The sequence below is a fragment of the Salmo salar genome, chromosome ssa15 (genome assembly GCF_905237065.1).
Source record: "Salmo salar chromosome ssa15, Ssal_v3.1, whole genome shotgun sequence".
In the NCBI taxonomy this organism is placed as follows: domain Eukaryota; kingdom Metazoa; phylum Chordata; class Actinopteri; order Salmoniformes; family Salmonidae; genus Salmo; species Salmo salar.
The window spans coordinates 59579853-59601672 of record NC_059456.1 but is presented as its reverse complement, the minus strand read 5'-3'; the positions used below and the strand labels follow the sequence as shown (position 1 = coordinate 59601672).

The 21820-nt window shown below is 42.9% G+C and overlaps 1 protein-coding gene across 1 annotated transcript in view; it reads left to right on the top strand.

The window, feature by feature from the left end:
* The first annotated feature begins 10888 nt into the window (after positions 1-10888).
* LOC106571799 (forkhead box protein O3) overlaps positions 10889-21820 on the top strand; it is a 56168-nt gene continuing 45236 nt past the window's right edge. Inside the window, exon 1 of the mRNA XM_014145259.2 lies at positions 10889-12513. Within this exon, the coding sequence (XP_014000734.1) occupies positions 11956-12513 (558 nt within the window). The 5' untranslated portion in view covers positions 10889-11955. The remainder of the gene's footprint in view (positions 12514-21820) is intronic.

The window sequence follows — 21820 nt, the reverse complement described above, 5'->3', positions numbered from 1 at the left end:
AGTTTTACACATTTCTATTAGACCTTTTGTACAAAAACGTGAATTGATGAATGGTGCAGGTGAAATTGACCCTCACTCATGAAGGAATGTAAAGTGTTAGTTCAATCAACCAGTTGTCTAAATTGCTCAAAGGTGCATCTCATGAAGAATCAATTGGCAAGCATATATAGACAGACCACAACACAGAGTTGCAATTTTCCAATAATGGATGGACCAGGAAACGAACAGGGTCAACAGCCAAGAGGAGGAAGAAGAGGAGCAAGGATGCGTGGTGGAAGGCAAAACAGAGGAAGAGGCAGAAGAGGACATAGGCGCATATCTGATGACATAAGGGCCACTATTGTAGACCATGTTGTCAATCATGGCCTTACAATGGCTGAGGCGGGTCGAAGGGTGCAGCCGAATATTGGGAGATCAACCGTGTCCTCAATAGTTCAAAAGTTTTGAAGAGAGAACAGGTATGTCCACCAATGTACAGTGCACAGTTACTGTATATAAGCTGTATACTGTATACTTCCTACAATGCTTCATATTACAGTAGTCCACTTGTATTTCACAGCATTCAGAAATATACTCTATACAGATACATACTGCACCTTACATGCACCCACCTGTATGTTTTACAGTAAAATGTGTGTTCGCATAGACAAAAACTATGTAAAAGTGTGCGATGCATCACTGCATTTTTCCCCACATAGGACTGCAAGATTACCTCAAACCGGTGGCAGAGGACGCCTTTTCACACCTCAACAGGAGAAGGCTATTTGCACCATGGTCCGAGCAAACAATGCCATGAGACTCAGGGAAATACACTGCTCAAAAAAATAAAGGGAACACTTAAACAACACAATGTAACTCCAAGTCAATCACACTTCTGTGAAATCAAACTGTCCACTTAGGAAGCAACACTGATTGACAATAAATTTCACATGCTGTTGTGCAAATGGAATAGACAACAGGTGGAAATTATAGGCAATTAGCAAGACACCCCCAATAAAAGAGTGGTTCGGCAGGTGGTGACCACAGACCACTTCTCAGTTCTTATGCTTCCTGGCTGATGTTTTGGTCACTTTTGAATGCTGGCGGTGCTTTCACTCTAGTGGTAGCATGAGACGGAGTCTACAACCCACACAAGTGGCTCAGGTAGTGCAGCTCATCCAGGATGGCACATCAATGCAAGCTGTGGCAAGAAGGTTTGCTGTGTCTGTCAGCGTAGTGTCCAGAGCATGGAGGCGCTACCAGGAGACAGGCCAGTACATCAGGAGACGTGGAGGAGGCCGTAGGAAGGCAACAACCCAGCAGCAGGACCGCTACCTCCGTCTTTGTGCAAGGAGGAGCAGGAGGAGCACTGCCAGAGCCCTGCAAAATGACCTCCAGCAGGCCACAAATGTGCATGTGTCTGCTCAAACAGTCAGAAACAGACTCCATGAGGGTGGTATGAGGGCCCGAATTCCACAGGTGGTGGTTGTGCTTACAGCCCAACACCGTGCAGGACGTTTGGCATTTGCCAGAGAACACCAACATTGGCAAATTAGCCACTGGCGCCCTGTGCTCTTCACAGATGAAAGCAGGTTCACACTGAGCACGTGACAGACGTGACAGAGTCTGGAGGCACCGTGGAGAACGTTCTGCTGCCTGCAACATCCTCCAGCATGGCGGTGGGTCAGTCATGGTGTGGGGTGGCATTTCTTTGGGGGGCCGCACAGCCCTCCATGTGCTCGCCAGAGGTAGCCTGACTGCCATTAGGTACCGAGATGAGATCCTCAGACCCCTTGTGAGACCATATGCTGGTGCGGTTGGCCCTGGGTTCCTCCTAATGCAAACAATGCTAGACCTCAAGTGGCTGTAGTGTGTCAGCAGTTCCTGCAAGAGGAAGGCATTGATGCTATGGACTGGCCTGCCCGTTCCCCAGACCTGAATCAATTGAGCACATCTGGGACATCATGTCTCGCTCCATCCACCAACGCCACGTTGCACCACAGACTGTCCAGGAGTTGGCGGATGCTTTAGTCCAGGTCTGGGAGGAGATGCCTCAGGAGACCATCCGCCACCTCATCAGGAGCATGCCCAGGCGTTGTAGGGAGGTCATACAGGCACGTGGAGGCCACACACACTACTGAGCCTCATTTTGACTTGTTTTAAGGACATTACATCAAAGTTGGCTCAGCCTGTAGTGTGGTTTTCCACTTTAATTTTGAGTGTCACTCCAAATCCAGACCTCCATGGGTTGATAAATTGGATTTCCATTTATTATTTTTGTGTGATTTTGTTGTCAGCACATTCAACTATGTAAAGACAAAAGTATTTAATAAGATTATTTCATTCGTTCAGATCTAGGATGTGTTATTTTAGTGCTCCCTTTATTTTTTTCAGCAGTATACAAAGGACCATTATAGAAGACAACGATGTCTTTGAAAGCATCTCAACCATCGACAGGGTGCTGCATAGAAACCAGATTAGTATGAAACAGCTGTACCGTGTACTATTCCAAAGGAATGAGGACAGAGTTATGGAGCTACGGTACCAGTATGTACAGGTAAAACATATATCTATGTAACTACTTTACAGCAACATTTTTATAGTGATACATAGTACAGTAAGCATAAACTGCACACATTTCCATTGCTGTGGAAGGAACATGCAATATATGTACATTTTATGTCACTCTTCCTTACCAAAACAAATGCAACTGTGTGTTCTGGGATATAGCATGTAATGGAGTTGGAATCAAGTGAACCCTCTCACAACTTTGTATACGTGGATGAGGCTGGCTGCAACCTGACCAAATGCAGAAGGCGGGGTCGGAATATCATCGGTCACAGAGCTACTGTGGATTTGCCAGGCCAACGGGGAGGAAATATCACCATGTGTGCTGCTATTTCGGAGCATGGTGTCCTAACCCATATCCCCCTTATAGGGCCATACAACACCCAGCATCTACTCAACTTTTTAGAGACTCTCTACAGGGCTCTCATCCCTGATGATGAGAGGGGTCTGTTTAGAGAGGATTTGCCAAAGTATATGGTCATATTTGATAATGTGAGTTTCCATCGATCAAACATCATAAGGCAATGGTTTGTGACCCACCCGAGGATGCTCATAGAATTCCTCCCACCTTATTCACCATTCCTTAACCCAATTGAGGAGTTATTTTCAGCATGGAGGTGGAAGGTGTACAATCGTCAGCCACACACACAGATGACCCTGCTGGCTGCAATGGATGCAGCATGTGAGGACATCATAGTAGACGCCTGCAGAGGATGGATAAGGCATTCCAAAAGATTCTTTCCACGTTGCATTGGAAGGGAAAATATCCGGTGTGATGTGGATGAGAATATGTGGGCCGACAGACAGGAACGTCTGGATGTGTAGACAGCACTAGAACAGTGCTGCGGGCAAAGTTGTGCCTTAGGGGTGGTTTCCTGTGTTTCTTTCTAATTTAGTTTTTTTTCCTTTGTGCCCCTTGGGTTGTCCAGTCTCTTTTAATCAATAACTCACATACAGTAATATGTAAATAGTACTGTTGAAATTGATATATGCCATAGAAGTGCAGCCTTGTGCATTTTCAATACAGTAACTGTCATCCAAACTGTAGCCTAAGTTTACATCAGGTAATACTGTCAAAGTACACAGTTCCATTGACAACATGCCTAAACATTTTGACGACCTTGTTCGTGAACAATGACTCAATGACTTATCATTCTGATGACACTGACATGATCATTGGCATGAATATTTACTTTTGAGAGATGTACTAAGGATTTTTAGTGACTGACTAGCTTTAGAAACACATCTATTGTATATTGCAGTTTGTACAAATTGTTCTGAGAAATGCACTTATTATTTTGCACATGTTAGGGATGATGTGAAAAATGCACCAAAGCGACTGAGAAAAACTGTAATACAACCACGCGAAAGAATACAGTTGTTTTGTAAGTTCTTTCTAATGTTTTAAGGGTTTATGAAAAGTGTATTTCCATCCTGACTTTTACATGAGTCCTTTGTATTGGTGTAGACTTGACGGACCAGATGGGACTCATTCCCTCCCAAACTAAAAGGAGAAAACAATATTTTCTCTGGTAGGCACAACCTACCTGGCACCCCTATAAATGATAACCTCAAGTCAAAACCGTTACAACCTGCATATCACACACTCACAAACTGAAAACATGAAGTGTGTACAATTCATTGGTCACTTTCATTTGTATCCCCTGTAGCTTTAGTATCGCAGCAAAGTTGGTTCCTGTTTCATTCATGTGTTTGGCCACATTCGCATGGGTCAAACAAAAACACCCTAATGATTGGTTGACAAATAGTGCCTCCAACAATGCAGGTGATGGCTCCAACTGCAATGACTTGGAGACTTCATCAAAAACTGCATGACATAATTTTTGTAAAGTTCTAGCAGTCGACACGTAGTCTTAAGTCAGAGAATTTTTATAACCATGATGCAACACTTTAAAAGGCGGTGACCAACGATGGTCACCAATTTGACAAAGGTGATCCCCTTGAACACGCCGAATGCGACAGTTGCCGGTAACCATAGCAATGAAATAAGTAAACATTATCAACGTGCTGAAAAATAATCGCTATAACACCATAAGCATGCATAAAAACATATTTACATGCAACAGAAATTATTTATCCAAAAAAGTATTAGAAAACAATGATTTTTTATTGTTAAACGTGACTATCAGTTTCCACTGTTAGCCAGCTAGCTAGAGGAATGGTATCAATACAGAAAACACATGGTGTCCATGTTTTTGATGCCATTCCATTTGCTCCAAACTTATCATTATGAGTCATCCTCCCCTCAGCAGCCTCCTGTGGTGCTGATGTATCACGATGCAAGCTACGTTTTGTACTGTGATTGGTCAACAACGATGGCAACACTTGAAAAATAGAACAGAATCCTATTTTCTCCTCCTCGGCTGAGTGGCTTCCACTGGCACAAGCATCACAGGGGTGGAGATGTTGTTACCTACCCTCACCACCCGGGGGCAGCCCGTCAGAAAGTCCACGACCCAGTTGCACAGGGCGGGGTCGAGACCCGGGGTCTCGAGTTTAATGACGAGTTTGGAGGGTACTATGGTGTTAAATGCTAAGATGTAAGCGATGAACAGCGTTCTTACATAGGTATTCCTCTTGTCCAGATGGGTTAGGACAGTGTGCAGTGTGATTGTGATTGCATCGTCTGTGGACCTATTGGGACGGTAAGCAAATTGGAGTGGGTCTAGGGTGTCAGGTAGGGTGGAGGTGATATGATCCTTGACTAGTCTCTCAAAGCACTTCATGATGACGGAAGTGAGTGCTACAAGCGGTAGTCGTTTAGCTCAGTTACCTTAGCTTTCCTGGGAACAGGAACAATGGTGGCCATCGTGAAGCATGTTTGAACAGCAGACTGGGATAGGGATTGATTGAAAATGTCCGTAAACACACCAGCCAGCTGGTCTGCGCATGCTCTGAGGACGCGGCTAGGGATGCCATCTGGGCCGGGTTAACACGTTTAAATATTTTAATCACGTTGGCTGTGGTGAAGGAGAGCCTGCAGGTTTTGGTAGCGGGCCGTGTCAGTGGCACTGTATTGTCCTCAAAGCGAGCAAAGAAGTTGTTTAGTTTGTCTGGGATGGAGAAGCTGGGGGCCACGGTCAGCCTCACATCCGGGTGCCGGACTCAGTCTAATGGGCAGGTGGAAAGGACCAATTAGGAGCTGGGGAGGTTCCTAAAGAGTCACTGCCAGGAACGGCAAGGGGAGTGGGCCCGGTTCCTTCCCTGGGCGGAATACGGGAAGAAATCCTTCACTCATCCACCGGGCTGACTCCCTTCCAGGGCATCTTGGGATATCAGCCGGTCCTGGCTCCGTGGACTCCGAGCCAGACCAAGGCCCTGCAGTTGGCGAGTAGTTCCGGCGCACAGAGGTGTGGAACGCTGCCCACGTGAGGCTTCTCTTGTTTTGTAATGCTCCATGTTTAAACTCATCATCTGCACCTGCTTCCTGACTCCCTGCATCTTTGTTACAATTCCCCAACGTGGGGACAAATGTGGGCACTCCCACTCCCTGATTTAAAAAAACAAACATTTATTGTGAAAAACACATTTTTTTAAATATCTGGGTTTTTGGTCTGCTGTATCTAGGCTCTGTAGTAGTCAAATTGTTTTTGACACCTTTATCTGAATCCCACAGTTCTTACCTCTCTAAGAGTAAGAAATATTGGGTGTCATAAATGGCACTATTAGAGTTTATACTAAGACGAAATGCAATATAGCAATCAATGTCTACTACTTCATAGGCTTTATCCAGTGTACACCAAGGGTTCCAACATTTCAAGTGGGCATTAGGGAAATTTTCAGTCAAGGGACACTCCATTATGAGACTTATAGTTTTGAAATCTAAATTTACTTTGAGGGTAGTATAAAATATTATGCGTAATTTAGAAAATGCCACCGGGGGGGTCAGTTTAACAGGTTTTAAAAGCTGATTTATGCTTGATCAGAAAATGTGGTCCGGGTGTGACACCAATTGCGGCGCCTCCAGAGGCTTGCGGCTGCCAAATCAAGGTCCGTACTGCATTGTCGTGCGCCTCCCAAATGTTGTAATAATGTGGAGGGCTCCACATGATTGGTTAACGGTAGGTGTGGGCGGTATAAACAGAAACTCACTTCCTTGACAATTTCCTTCACAACAGCCCTGCTCCGCGAAGCACAAGAAGTATGATGCAGAGGCCACATCACAGTAAATGTCGTACGGCAAAGCAGAAGCCAGAATGACCATAAATTGGTTTTTATTATTGACATCCCCCTCACGTACCTAAAAAGGAACTGACAGGGAAACGAGAAACTCATTCAAGCCCAATATTAATCTTCCTAAAACAGAGGGAGGTATATTTAGCTAAGCTGAACAGGATAAGGGCCAACCCACATCGGTGAGAGCTGAAAGGAGGGAAAAGTGCATTTCTTAGTGGATAACTACCACCACCTTGTGGTTGGTATTGAATTGTGCCACTGGAAAATAAACAATGTACTTACTGTGTGTGCTGATACTTTATGTAACCAGCCATCTGCCCTGTAAAAATGCTAAATTTGATTTATTTGCGCCTACTGTTTAATAAACTAAAGGTGAAAAGAAAGGGGTCTTGTGCCTTTTTAGGGATGAAACTGCAAAGGCAAAACATGGTATTACTTAACTCAGGAACATAGGAATGCCCTGCCAGGCCCACTCAATCAGATTGAGCCAAAACAAATAATTAAATGATACATTTTTTATTACTACCTCATCAAACATTATCTTAAATAATCCTCTTCCTCATCTTGACCCCCCCCTTCTAGCTCTGACTCTACTGATAGCTACTTTAATGAGAAGAAATGTATTTTCTATGCCTGTGATATGTTGTCCCACCTAGCTATCTTAAGATGAATGCACTAACTGTAAGTCGCTCTGGATAAGAGCATCTGCTAAATGACTAAAATAAAAAAATGACATGCACATTTCTGCAGGCCCACCCACCAACACATTTCTGGCTATGCCCCTGACTTTTTTTCTTATGTTAGATGTGTTGGATGCCTCCAGGTTCATTCAAATGGCAGGCATGGCTTGAACGAGCTGAAGAGAGAAACCGACTGAAATGCTGGGCTGACTTTAAACATTTATGCCACAAGATGGCAGCAAATGATGGGTAAGTGATGACAAAGATTAGTTGTTAACGCTTCTAATGACGTCAGCCTGTTAGTGCACAATAGCCTGTCCAGCATGGGCCAACCTACCCTGTCTTAGTGAAGCAGTATCAGTGAAGTGCCCAGTACACCTACAGAACCATATGCAATTTTGGCTTCCTGCCCTCAAGACTCCTGTAGTCTGAGCCACCTGGCATAAGATTGTGTGCAATCAATGTCACAGTATTAATGCAGTATAGTAAATTGAGTTTTAAAGTGTGTGTACTGTGTAGTGTTTGGGTATGTTATGATCATATGATCATCGTATTTGTGCCAGCTCCCTGGTACATATCTAGAGGCCACTGGAATTGTGTAAATGTGTGTGTGTGCATGCCCCTTCTGCGTGCATGTGTTTGTGTCTTGGTGTGTTACTGTCCATTTGTTAGCTGTCTATTCCACCATAACTCTCAATTAAGGGAAAATCAATCACGGTCTATTCCGAGGGCTCTAATCCAATCAGAGCATTACAATGTTTGGGAAAACATCAGGCAGAAACATAAATGGTGGCCCTCTTTTGTGTATGCAACATTACACTAGCCACATTACACTAGCCACTGACTGGTTGTAGTAGGGGACAAGATAAAGGGGTGGATGTCACACAGGGGTGGAGAAAGAGTCACTAATATAGCTGTTTTAAGTGCGTAGGCCCCTGCTGTACACCTACAGTATGTGACCCTGTAGACCAGGGGTGGGCAACTTGTGGCCCGCGGCCCCTATTTTGTTGGCCTGCGGACCAACTTTAAAAAATAGTTTTTTTTTTGAGAAGTCAGTAGGGGCCTCAATTTACTGTTGAGAGTTAGAATACACAAGGTGCAATTTCCCATGTCAGCTAATTGGTAAGTTAGTCTAGCGGCCAGCTATCTAATCTTAGAGTAAGGATGGTCGATTTATCGACCGCGGTGGGGCCCATTGATCATCAGTTATCATATTAAAAACTGAAATAATTTGCCTCCACCCTATTGCAGGAAATCATGAGGGGGACCACTAAAATGTTTTGCTCGCAAGGTGGGGGACCCACGAGCCACTGCGGCCCCCCCGTGATGAGTTCCGTTTTTTTGTGGCCCCCACCCACATCAAAGTTCCTGCTATAGACCGACAGTATGTGACCCCTATAACACACAGCGCAGAGAGCACTTAAACAAACGGCCCCCTACTCTGTAGACCGACAATCTTGTTGGTGTGTTCGCTCTCTTAGGGGCACTGAATGGAGGTCTTTGTGATGTGGTGAGTAATGTCAGTTAAAAACGTTGAACCAACTCTGTTGAAAACAAACAGTTTGCCGCGAGCCTTCGCAGCGAGCCGCGAGCCTTGTTGAATGCATCTCAGGTGAAGGGGGATAGAAGTGACAGGAGACAATGGAACTACGTACTTAAAACAGCTACAGTATACATGTCCTTGGCCTGAGATGAATGACACAGCCTCACATTAATAGGCAACACATCTGACATTGCTGTGATGTGATCATTTTGAATGCACCCCGGGTGGGCAACACTGTCACTGACCTATCTCTCCACCTGTGTTGACCTATCTCTCCACCTGTTTTCTTTCTCTTTCTCTCTCTCTTCTCTAAGAACAGCCTACAGAAGCATTCATTCATCCACCTCCTGTGTCCCTTTCCTCTCTCTGATGCCCAAAGACATTGTACCAAGTTGGGTCAGAGCCCTTCTCGCAAGCAAGGGGGGAGGCCGATGACATAAGAGCATAAGACTAACTCCTTGAAGTTTGCAGTTGTCTAAAAAAACACTATTTTGCTTCAAATGTATTTTTCTTACCCTTAAGTGGTTGTACATTACTGTATTTATACTTGGGATATTGTTTTTCAACAGGAAAGGTTGAAATATAGCTGGAGTGTGTCTTTAACCTTCCACTGCAGTAGCTAACTGCAGGCACCAAACTGCTGTATCAGCCATTCCTCTTTATATACATAGCTGGGACAGGAGGAACAAAGAGGAGCATGTTTATATGTGAGCACACGTGCATTTGTGCATTCGTTCTTGTGTTACTTTTGTATACTGAACAAAACTATAAACGCAACATGCAACAATTTGAAAGATTTTATTGAGTTCATAGAAGAAAGTCAGTCAATTGAAATAGTCAGTATACATGCATTTGTATCTACTTCGTTTGTTATAATAATACATGAAATGGTGTTGATGTTTTCCATGTAAAATTCAAAGCCATAACACAACCAATGCCTTGCAGGATGTGTGTGTTTTGTCTGATTTAGTATATAGGATTGTTATCCATTTCTAATCAATGCCACCCGTTCCAAGAATTCATTGATGAATACTGCGCACAGGTGGAATGCGCGCATTCCTATACATAAATCGAGAGCGCGTATCCCTGCAAGGCGGACGCGCACCTTACACAACATCTTCTCTGGAACAAAGATGTAGGCTGACTAATGCTGGTGTTTTGGTACAGTCTTGGAGGCGGGAGGTGGGAGGGGAGGGGCAACCACTCCGAAGTATCACATACAGGACAGATAACCATAGCATTTCTTCCCTTTTCTCTTGATTATAAAATTAATGACGTCATGTGTTTGAAGAGGTCGATCTGGTTTGAAGGGGGCGTGTTCTGCGCGCGCTGTCCACATTGATTGACACCCATGCTCACGGATTAAAGGGACAAGCGATCTAAACTTTAAAGATACTGTCATTAAAATAACATGACTTAACTTGACTTAAAGACTATTTTATTATAATATTTGGTAGAATGTATGTTATTTAGGTTATCAATGAAGTATAGGCTAATACCCAACACAAAGAAAATAAACTCCTACTTGCATATGCCTAAATTGTTACACATGTGTAGGCCTATGTCAGTTGTTACATTGTAACAGTGCACCAGAGCGGAAGTGGAAATAATGATACATATGTCAACCATACCTTAACAACTATTGTCATAATGTAGCCTTTGTCATTAGCCTATGAATTATATTTCCAAAAGGAGCAATATAATTATTTGGAATTCAATGTAAATGTCCTCTATCCACCGTTGAATTTCTTTGTGTTCTTATCATTGTACAATACTATTTTTATGATCTGTCTGTCTATTTCTGGATCCCTCTACATGCCAAGACATGTGTCCCTTCCACAAACTGCTTTCCTAGATATGCCTGTGCGCACATAGGCTACTGTATCTTGGAGGGTGTCTCTTTAAAAGGCGAAAGGGGTGGCCTTTACAGTGGTAACGTTAGTCTTATCTAGCCACCACTATTGCTGCTGTTGCTGTATAACTTTGAGCTTGTTGAGGGCTGTCACATGACGGAATGTGCTAAGTAGATAGATATGTGTATGTGTGCAGCAGAAGAGATCGGGCCTACTGTAACCGAGAGTATGATGTGGCGTTTCGTTTTCCATACCAACTGAGCTGCGTTCGTCAGTAAAGGCGACTTTTGAGAAACGGAGATATTATTCACACTTTCCGTTCCTTTTCCTTTCTCTAGCCACACCGAGAACAATACGCAGCGTTCCTGTATCCAGTCTAATTTTAAAAAGGACTTGAGAGTGAAAGGGAATTTGGCAAGATGGCAGCAATGACAGGAGAGATAGGACTATGCAGGAATGAATCGCTACCATCACCATAGCACGCAGTGACTGTACGCTTTTATCCGTGGCAGACAGCTTCAGTGTGATGACGTTTTACCAGGTTCTCCGTGGCTATTGACAAGGAGGTTCAAATTGGTGTATTCAGTTGCCTTGCATCAATGCGGGATTTGATCTTGAACGCGCAAGGTAGGAGTGTGTAATCCGCTCATTGATGAACGAACTCGTGCTACACAGTAGATTACTCGTGAACGAACTGTAGTCACTGTACTGTTGTTATTAACATTGCTCCAGGCGAGGAGAAATACGACGAATATGCAGGCGAGGAGAAATACGACGAATATGCAGCAACCCGTTTTGAACTGTTGCGATTGTCAAATGTAAAGTCGCTGTGGCTTGCATATGGAACCAGGGAGAATAGTTATCGTTTATTAGTTATGGTACTAAGACATTTATAATAGTCCACGAGTACTACGTTTAAAATATATCCTGATCAGCATAGCGGTGCTTTTTTTTTGCTACTATAGGATTTTCTCAATTCACGCGGAGTTGATAGTGACCCTTGGGGACTGGCTGGTCTGGAATAGCAACAAAGGCGGGGGCGCGCATTCATGGAATGCGAATTTGACAACTCTCCACTACTTATCTACTGACCTTATCAGCGGGCAGCAGGGACGTGCGAGTGACTGAAGGAGAGATGGCCGAGGTTCCAGCCCCCAGCATTCACACTGAGTTGGACGTGGCCATAGACCCAGACTTCGAGCCACAAAAACGGCCACGATCGTGCACATGGCCGTTGCCCCGACCCGAGTCCAATTCAGGGAAACCAGAGAGCAACGACACTGACATTATACCCGAGGAAGAGGATGACGAAGAGGAACAACATGCCACTTCCATGGCCATCAACGTCAATGGCACCAGCTCCAGCCTGGGAGCAGACGACCAGAACAGCAACAGCCCTACGGCCGAAGGACTGCTGTCCAGACAGGAAAATGGTGGCTCCCCGCTCCCCTCCCAGTCCCCCACGGCCACTTCTGGCACACTCAGCACCAGCAGCCCGGGGGCGCAGACTGCACGGAAGTCCTCGTCGCGCAGAAACGCGTGGGGGAATCTCTCATATGCTGACCTGATAACCAAAGCCATAAGCAGCACGCCAGACAAGAGATTGACTCTGTCTCAGATTTATGAGTGGATGGTGAGATGTGTGCCATACTTCAAAGACAAAGGTGACAGTAACAGCTCAGCTGGGTGGAAGGTAAGCACAAACGTTTTCCTCATCTCCTCAATCATCACCTCCCTTCCCCTGTCATCAAAACAATAACAAGAAACACATGTCTAGAGAGTTTGTGCTTTTGGATGTTCCCTGGCTTTGTTTATAAACATACACTCTCTCTCTCTCTCTCTCTCTCTCTCTCTCTCTCTCTCTCTCTCTCTCTCTCTCTCTCTCTCTCTCTCTCTCTATTTCCCGCATTTGGAATTGAGAAAAACAAAAAACAATATGAAACTTTGTATCAGCAAGCAGTCTGGACTGTCTGTAGCTTATTTAGAAAGACTTTAACCAAATGAGTTTACGACGCACAGAGATTGATACAATTAGGCTACATAAATCAATCAATCAATCAATCAATCAATCAATCAATCAATTAATTCATCAACATTTAAGAGTAAAGAACAAAACATGATTGTGCACCTGACCATTGCCCCGACCCAAGTCCAATGCTGGGTAACCAGAGAGCAACGACACTGACATTATACCCGAGGAAGAGGACGACGAAGAGGAACAACATGCCACTTCCATGGCCATCAACGTCAATGGCACCAGCTCCAGCCAGCCAGTCAGTTCAAAATTATAGTTATATATTTGTTTTGTACATCTTAGGCTAATGCCTACGATCTTCTGGGTCAAGTAGGCTTCTGTAGGTCTACTGCCAATGTTGTTAAAACTGCTGTTGGGGAATTACATAACGACTTGGAATGCTGCGAGCTCGGGTGAACAGCCTGGGGTAAGACTACCTTCAATGGGGACGCTATGGTCGCAAAGTGCCGAGGGATGGGACACATGATGTCATGGATCGAAACTCACTGTGTCAGGGTCCCGTGGAACTTGTCTCGTTGGCCGAAAAAGACCATATATTCTCACGAGGGGATGAGTTATCTGTGCTCAGGCGGCAAAGGCTACAGCTGGAGTAGGCCTATGTGCCGCTCATGGAATTTTGGGCATGGAGGGCCTGGCGGTTAGGTTGCTTATGTTTCAGTGGACATTAAAAAAAACTGGAAGAGTCAGGATGCATGGACATAGATGGCGTTACTACATGATCCCCCATGGCTATGCCTTTTATAGTTCTGTAATCTTGCGTTTCGATCACACAGATCAATCAGCCGGCCAGGCCAATACAGTTCAATATAAGACAACCAACGACACCAGCTTTAAGGTATCAACATGGAATGGCTACTGGCATTAGGAAAACATCCAATGAAACTAAAGCCCAGCTTTAGTGGGAGGTGTTCACAAGGCAACCGTCGTGTTTTCACCCTCTTTCAGTTTGTGATTTCACTGTCAGTTTGGGCCCAGGACAGAGTGGTTAGTTTGTCATCTTAGGTTTCATACAGGTCAGACGGGAGAGCTAGCTTTGTTTAGTAGATTTGCTCAGCAGATCCTAATAATCCCTGTTGGTTTCTCTCCTCTCACTGAATGACGTCACTCAGCAGACTCTGGGTCATGTCTTATGATGAAGGATATCAATGATACATTTTTCCCATTCAAGGCTCTTGACACATGCATAGGCATATAGAGTACCAAAAAACATACTTGCATTATGTATGTCAGGGGTCTCCAACATTTTCTAGCATGAGAGCTACTTTAAAAAAAAGTGTATGTAACAAGCTGCACATTTTTTTCTAGCTTTCAAGTAGGCACATTCTTCTCTTTTCTTCTCCCTTGCAACTCTTCCCCGGATCCTTTGTGTACAAGAGAAAGTAGTGTTTTCTGTCAATATACCTGGTAAAAAATAATGGTTAATAAACAACTCTAAGGGGGCCCATTTAAAATCTGTGATGTTTGGGGGATTTATATTTTCCCAAATTCTGTTTTCTCAGTTTAATTTTTTCTGGTTTTAGATTGTTTGTTTGTATTTTTTTTTCACTCTCAAAATTACAATTGTTCATAGAGAAAGAACAAAATTCTGTGTCAATGGTTAAATCAGATCAGAATATATTTTGTTTTAGGTGGTATCTATTTAGGAATGTGCTGGTCTGACAGAAAACAAACATATTTATTTATCAGTGTAATTCCCCTTTAATTATGCATCTGGCCATTTAATTGTGTGTCTAGGGAGTGAGGAATGTGCTGGTCTAGCGATTGTTCTGTACTGCTGCTGCTCATGTCACGGCAAAGTTTGCTAATAGCAAATAATAGATACAAATTATATACTTACTCATTAATACAGTACTTCTGCCTGGTAAGCCTACTTTGCAGTTAACATTTAATTGAGAAGGTTTTGGGGAAAGTATTTCTGTCAACCCACAAGACTGTTATCACATCAACTGGCTACACACGGAGTGATAGACAAATGCGCACACCACACATACAGGCGGGCGATATTGCTGGAAATTAATTGGCAGATATTGTGTTAGGTTTGGCTATTTAAGCCAATAGTGGCTAAGCAGGGGTGGTATAATGTCAGTTGTTTTGATTAGCTAGTAGCTGGGAGCTTGCGGTGTTGGATACTTGTGAGATTGTTTTGGACTTTTTTTTAATTGAATATCCAAAACATAAAATATACTTGCAGTGAAGCCGCTCAACAACTACATCACACCAGTCATCCAACAGACTCCCATTCAGAGCGACACACAGAAGCATCCAGGGTCAATGCCCTGCTCAAGGGCACGTTGACAGATCTCACACCAGGCCAAAAAACATTAACCTGAACCCTCCAAGATCCCCCCCACAGTTCCCCAATAGCTGTCCCTCAACCATACGAGACCCCTCCCACATCCCCCCACCCCCAAGAAGAAGAAAAAAAATAAGATACAATGAATTCCATTCCCCACCCCAAGAACCCCCAATGCACCAACAACCAATAGAATGAACTAAAGAGAAAAAAGAAAAAGACAGGAGAAAACAGCAAACAACAATGCAAAAAAAATATATATAAAAAGAAAACAAAGGACATCAAGGACAACTAAAATTATAACCGCAATGCCAACTGTATATGTTTGTGTGCATGTCTGGCACTATTACATGTATGTGTGTGTTCTTGTATGCGTTTATTTGAATGATAGTGTGTGTATATGTATGTGTACAAACACCTGCATGGCATCAGCCTCAAGCAAACCAGCATTAGCTGTAAAAACACTGCCTCAGTGTCATTCCAATGTACTTTTTATTATGTTTTATTTTGATTTATTTTTTACTTTTATCTTTGAACATCATTCTATCTCCCGCACAGCAACTCCACTCCCACTTGTCTCCAATTCCACATCCCAACCCTCAGCTTCCCTCAGCCCATCCCACCTATCTCTGCTGGCCACCCACTTCATGTTTCTACGCAACATATATCTTTCAACTATGCTGTGATGTTTAACGTACAATTTCTATCTAATCGAATAGAATCCACAGATTGCGAGTTGAAGATAAATACTTTTACTAAGAGTATTAGTATATTAGTAATTGACCCACCCAGTCTCTCCAGATCTCCTAGCAGTACTATTTCTAGGGTCAATTTTAGGTCAATGCTATGCATTTTCAGCCATTCCTGAACCTGAGACCAGAAACAGGCTACCTGAGGGCAATACCAAAATAAATGGTCTATTGATTCTGTATCCTCACAACAAAATCTGCAGAGCTTCGATGATTTTATGCCCCAAATATTCAACATTTTGTTGGTGGCACGAATTCTATATAATCATTTTAGCTGAAAAGCACGAAGTCTTGAATCTTATGTTGTTTTATATATCAACTCATACACCCTGTACCATGGAATCGGTACATCAAAAATCCCTTCCCAACTATTTTGCAATCTGTATGGCACAGTTGTCAACATCCTTGTCCTCAAATGAAACTGGAATGCTTTCCTATTTATGCTATTTTTATTTCTCCGCAAGTTTTGATCTTTTATATTGGGCAGACAGACCAGGTCCCTTCCTCCTCCCGCTGCCACCTGCCTCCTCCATTTTTGGGGTAATGCTTTAATCAATTGGTTGTGCTCTTGGATTGATCAGACCTTCCCGTACAATTCTGATAACTCCATGAAGGACATAACTCTACCATTCCAATTTACAATATAATTTAAGAACAAAATACCCTTTTCAAACATCATTCCCATAAATAAAGGTATTTTATCAACCAGCACATTTGACTTCAGCCATTATATTTGTTGTAATATTTGTTTTATCTTTTCAGGGGGATAAAATTGAAATTGTCTGCTTGTTTTAAAAGAGTGATACTTTGAAAAAAGTATAATTTTCAATTAATCAAATGAGACATGGCAATCTGGATGAGCTTTTCTTAGTAATCTACTTGAGAACCATTTAGGGTTCAAGTAAAACTTTTGAATAAATGAAGCTTTTAGAGAGAGGTTTAGTGCTTTTATATTTAATAATCTCAACCCACCCAATTCATATTCATTATATAGATAGGCACGCTTTATTTTGTCTGGTTTAGCGTCCAAGATAAAGCAAAATATGTTTTGCTCGTATATGATTTGAAAAACGAATCATCAGGAGTAGGCAGCGCCATAAGTAAGTGAGTAAACTGAGATATGACTAAGGAGTTAATCAGGGAAATTTTTCCATAAATAGACAGGTATTTACCTCTCCAGGATCTTGTCTATTTTTACAAGTTTTCTATTGAAATTCATTGTGGAGAGCTTACTTTTGAGATTTGTTTATGACAGTTTGGCATGGAACACATGACAAATTGCATGTACTTTTGGAATTGTTTGGCGAGCTACTCATAGGTGAGCTGCGAGCTACTGGTAGCTCGTGGTTGACCTGTTGGAGACTCCTGATGTAGATAATCAATCACATTTAGTGCAGTCATGTAGATCATCCATCTGTCATTGACCACAGTTATTAGTGAGTTGGGAAATGTAAAAATTCAGCAATGATGACCAATCAGTCATGTTTTGAGCCCCACCTGTTGCCTGTTTTGCATGCTATTTTAGCATCAATACGTGTCACAAATCAGTTTGCAAACAATAGAAAAATGTATAAACTCAGCAAAAAAAGAAATGTCCCTTTTTCAGGACCCTGTCTTTCAAAGATAATTTGTAAAAATCCAAATAACTTCACAGATCTTCATTGTATAGAGTTTAAACACTGTTTCTCATGCTTGTTCAATGAACCATAAACAATTAATGAATATGCACCTCTGGAACGGTCGTTAAGACACTAACAGCTTACAGACGGGTCACAGTTATGAAAACGTAGGACTCTAAAGAGGCCTTTCTACTGACTCTGGAAAAACACCAAAAGAAAGATGCCCGGGGTCCCTGGTCATCTGCGTGAATGTGCCTTAGGCATGCTGCAAGGAGGCATGAGGACTGCAGATGTGGCCAGGGCAATACATTTCAATATCCATACTGTGAGACGCCTAAGACAGCACTACAGGGAGACAGGACGGACAGCTGATCGTACTCGCAGTGGCAGACCACGTGTAACAACATCTGCACAGGATCGGTACATCCGAACATCACACCTGCGGGACAGGTACAGGATGGCAACAACAACTGCCCGAGTTACACCAAGAACGCACAATCCCTCCACCAGCGCTCAGACTCTCCCCAATATGCTGAGAGAGGCTGGACTGAGGCCTTGTAGGCCTGTTGTAAGGCAGATCCTCACCAGACATCACCGGCAACAACGTCGCCTATGGGCACAAACCCACCGTCGCTGGACCAGACAGGACTGTCAAAAAGTACTTTCATTGACGAGTCGCGGTTTTGTCTCACCAAAAATGTATTGTATGCTGCTGCATTAATGATGTAATATGCCAGGGACATGTGTATACTGTAGCTAAGCAAGTAATACTAAGTGTATGTCATGTAGTAAGCTGTTAGTAGCCCATTTGGTCCCTTTCCCCCGCATAATTCAGCCTACTGTTCTGACTTGGTGGTGCACATGTAGCCTATAGCCTGTTTTAGAGAAATGTCATCATTGAATATAGTAAGAGCTTTCATTGTCTGCTTATATGCTCCCTTTATTTATCCTTCGGTACTGACTTGGTGTACAGGGAGAATACTGTAAGAACGACCCATGTTCTGATTTCTGTCGCTGTACATTTCAAATGTGCTGAACAAATAGTTATATTGACTATGTCAGTCTTAGCTTGCTCATTAATGTCTTAATCGAAATTAAGGATTGCCACTTATCCTCTTATCATTCCCTTATGTCATAGTTTGTACATCTCAATTGTCAGTAGAAACCACATTTGTACACATTAGATCTGGTAAAAGATAATACAAAGAAAAAAACAACCGTTTTTTTTTTGTTTTTTTTTGTACCATCTTTGAAGTGCAAGAGAAAGGCCATAATGTATTATTCCATCCCAGGTGCAATTTAGATTTGGGGCACTAGATGGCAGTAGTCTATGTGCAAAGTTTTATACTGATCCAATGAACCATTGCATTTCTGTTCAAAATGTTGCATCAAGACTACCCAAACGTGCCTAATTTGTTTATTATTAACAATTCATGTTCAAAACTCGGCACTCTCCTCAAACAATAGCATGTTATTCACCGTAATAGCTACTGTAAATTAGACAGTGCGGTTAGATTTACAAGAATTTAAGCTTTTAGCTAATATCAGATATGTCTATGTCCTGGGAATTTTTTTTGTTACATACATCCTCATGCTAATCGCATTAGCCCATGTTAGCTCAACCGTCCCGCAGGGGACCCACCAACCCTGAAGAAGTTTTAAGCAAGTCAGCCATATCAGCTATAGAGGTAAATGAGGCTGAATGAACTGTTTTGCTCCCAGCCTAGGCTCCGCTGATAACCAGGTGTAGTGGTGGTAAGCATTCACTCCATGGTGCTGAAAAGAAAGCTCTGCTGTTGGGACAGCTTTATGCACCGTTTGTCACCGTTATAGTGCAATTCATGTATTGTTTAGTTTTGTGTTGTGTAGTCGCTTTGCTGGCATGTATCCCAAATATATTTTTTGGGAGTTTGCCCCACCAAAATTTTCTTGCTAAAAACGCCACTGAAAGTCAGTCTTTCTTGCTAACAATTCCAGGGTAAACTATGGTTGCTCCACAGGGAATGTAACAGCTTGACTCCTGTCTGGAGGGAGAGGTCTAGTTTGGAGTTGCCAAATACCTCAACTCCTCCATGGAGTTGATCGCAGACTAGAGTTTTTTAAATGAACCTCTGACTCCTTCAAGTCGCTGTGCTGAAATCCATACTTAAAAAAAATGTTAATCAAATACAACCACTGACTGTTTCTTCATTGTTGTTGCTCTAAAATGTCAACTCAGCACGAATGTGCATGTGCCAATTGAATCTCAACAAGGAAACAGTTGGTGGTTGTATTTGATAAAGTATGGATTTCAGCAAACAAAGAAAGGCACGCAACAATAGAGGACAGTAAAGGTTTAAGAATGTACATTTTTGATGTATCATGCATAGCAAGTCGGAGTTTAATTTCAAAATCTCTAGTCTCTGTTCAACTCCATGGAGGAGTTGAGGTACGTCACAAAGTTTGGAGCTGCTCTTGAAATGTGTGCTAAGTGTAGCTATGGTATGGCAGAACAAAGGGAGAGCGAGAGAGACCAAAATAGGGCCTGTAAAAATGCCTGAAACACAGGTAAGTGTGTGTGCGTGTGCCTTTTTCTCTCTCTCTGTATGTGTGTGTGTGTGTGTGTGTGTGTGTGTGTGTGTGCGTGCGCATATGACTTTGTGTGTGTGTGGTTAAGGTGTGTGTATGGTTAAGGTGTGTGTGTCTGTGTTCCTAGAGCTGCTCCAGTGAACTTTGGTCCCCTGTGTTACTTAAGCCTGATGCAACAAGCAGTCAGGCAGCTCAGACCCCCTCAACAGCTCCAGAGCAGAGGTCCATTCTCAGGCTCAGTTATGTCATTTATGTGGAGCAGGGAGTTAAACAAACACACACATACATACAGTGCCTTGCAAAAGTATTCATCCCCCTTGGCGTTTTTCCTATTTTGTTGCATTACAACCTGTAATTTAAATAGATTTTTATTTGAATTTCATGTAATGGACATACACAAAATAGTCAAAATTGGTGAAGTGAAATGAAGAAAGAAAAAACACTTGTTTAAAAAATAAAAAATAATGGACAAGTGGTGTGTGCATATGCATTCACCCCCTTTACTATGAAGCCCCTAAATAACATCTGGTGCATCAATTAACTTCAGAAGTAACATAATTAGTTCAATAAAGTCTATCTGTGTGCAATCTAAGTGTCACATGATTTGTCACATGATCTCAGTGTATATATACACCTGTTCTGAAAAGCCCCAGAGTCTACAACACCTTTAAGTAAGGGGCACCACCAAGCAAGCGGCACCATGAAGACCAAGGAGCTCTCCAAACAGGCCAGGGACAAAGTTGTGGATAAGTACAGATCAGGGTTGGGTTATAAAGAAATATCCCAAAACTTTGAACATCCCACGGAGCACCATTAAATCCATTATTAAAAAATGGAAATAATATGGCACCACAACAAACCTGCCAAGAGAGGGCCGCCCACCGAAACTCACGGACCAGGCAAGGAGGGCATTAATCAGAGAGGCAACAAAGAGACCAAAGATAACCCAGAAGGAGCTGCAAAGCTCCACAGCGGACATTGGAGTATCTGTCCATAGGACAGTATCTCTCCATAGGACAGATACTCCAAACATGTTTGGTGTTCGCCAAAAGGCATGTGAGAGACTCCCCAAACATATGGAAGAAAGGAGTCTGGTCAGATGAGACGAAAATTGAGCTTTTTGGCCATCAAGGAAAAACACTATGTCTAGCACAAACCCAACACCTCTCATCACCCCGAGAATACCATCCCAGTGAAGCATGGTGGTGGCAGCATCATGTTGTGGGGATGTTTTTCATCGGCAGAGACTGGGAAACTGGTCAGAATTTAAGGAATGATGGATGATGCTAAATACAGGGAAATTCTTGAGAGAAACCTGTTTGTCTTCCAGAGATTTGAGACTGGGACGGAGGTTCACCTTCCAGCAGGAAAATGACCCTAAGTATACTGCTGAAACAACACCCGAGTGGTTTAAGGGGAAACTTTTAAATGTCTTGGAATGGCCTAGTCAAAGCCCAGACCCAATCCAATTGAGAATCTGTGGTATGACTTAAAGACTGCTGTACACCAGCAGAACCCATCAAACTTGAAGGAGCTGGAGCAGTTTTGCCTTGAAGAATGGGCAAAAATCCCAGTGACTAGATGTGCCAAGCTTATAGAAACATACCCCAAGAGACTTGCAGCTGTAATTGCTGCAAAAGGTGGCTCTACCAAAGTATTGACTTTGGTGGTGGGGGGGGGGTGACTAGTTATGCACGCTCAAGTTTTCAGTTATTTTGTCTTATTTCTTGTTTGTT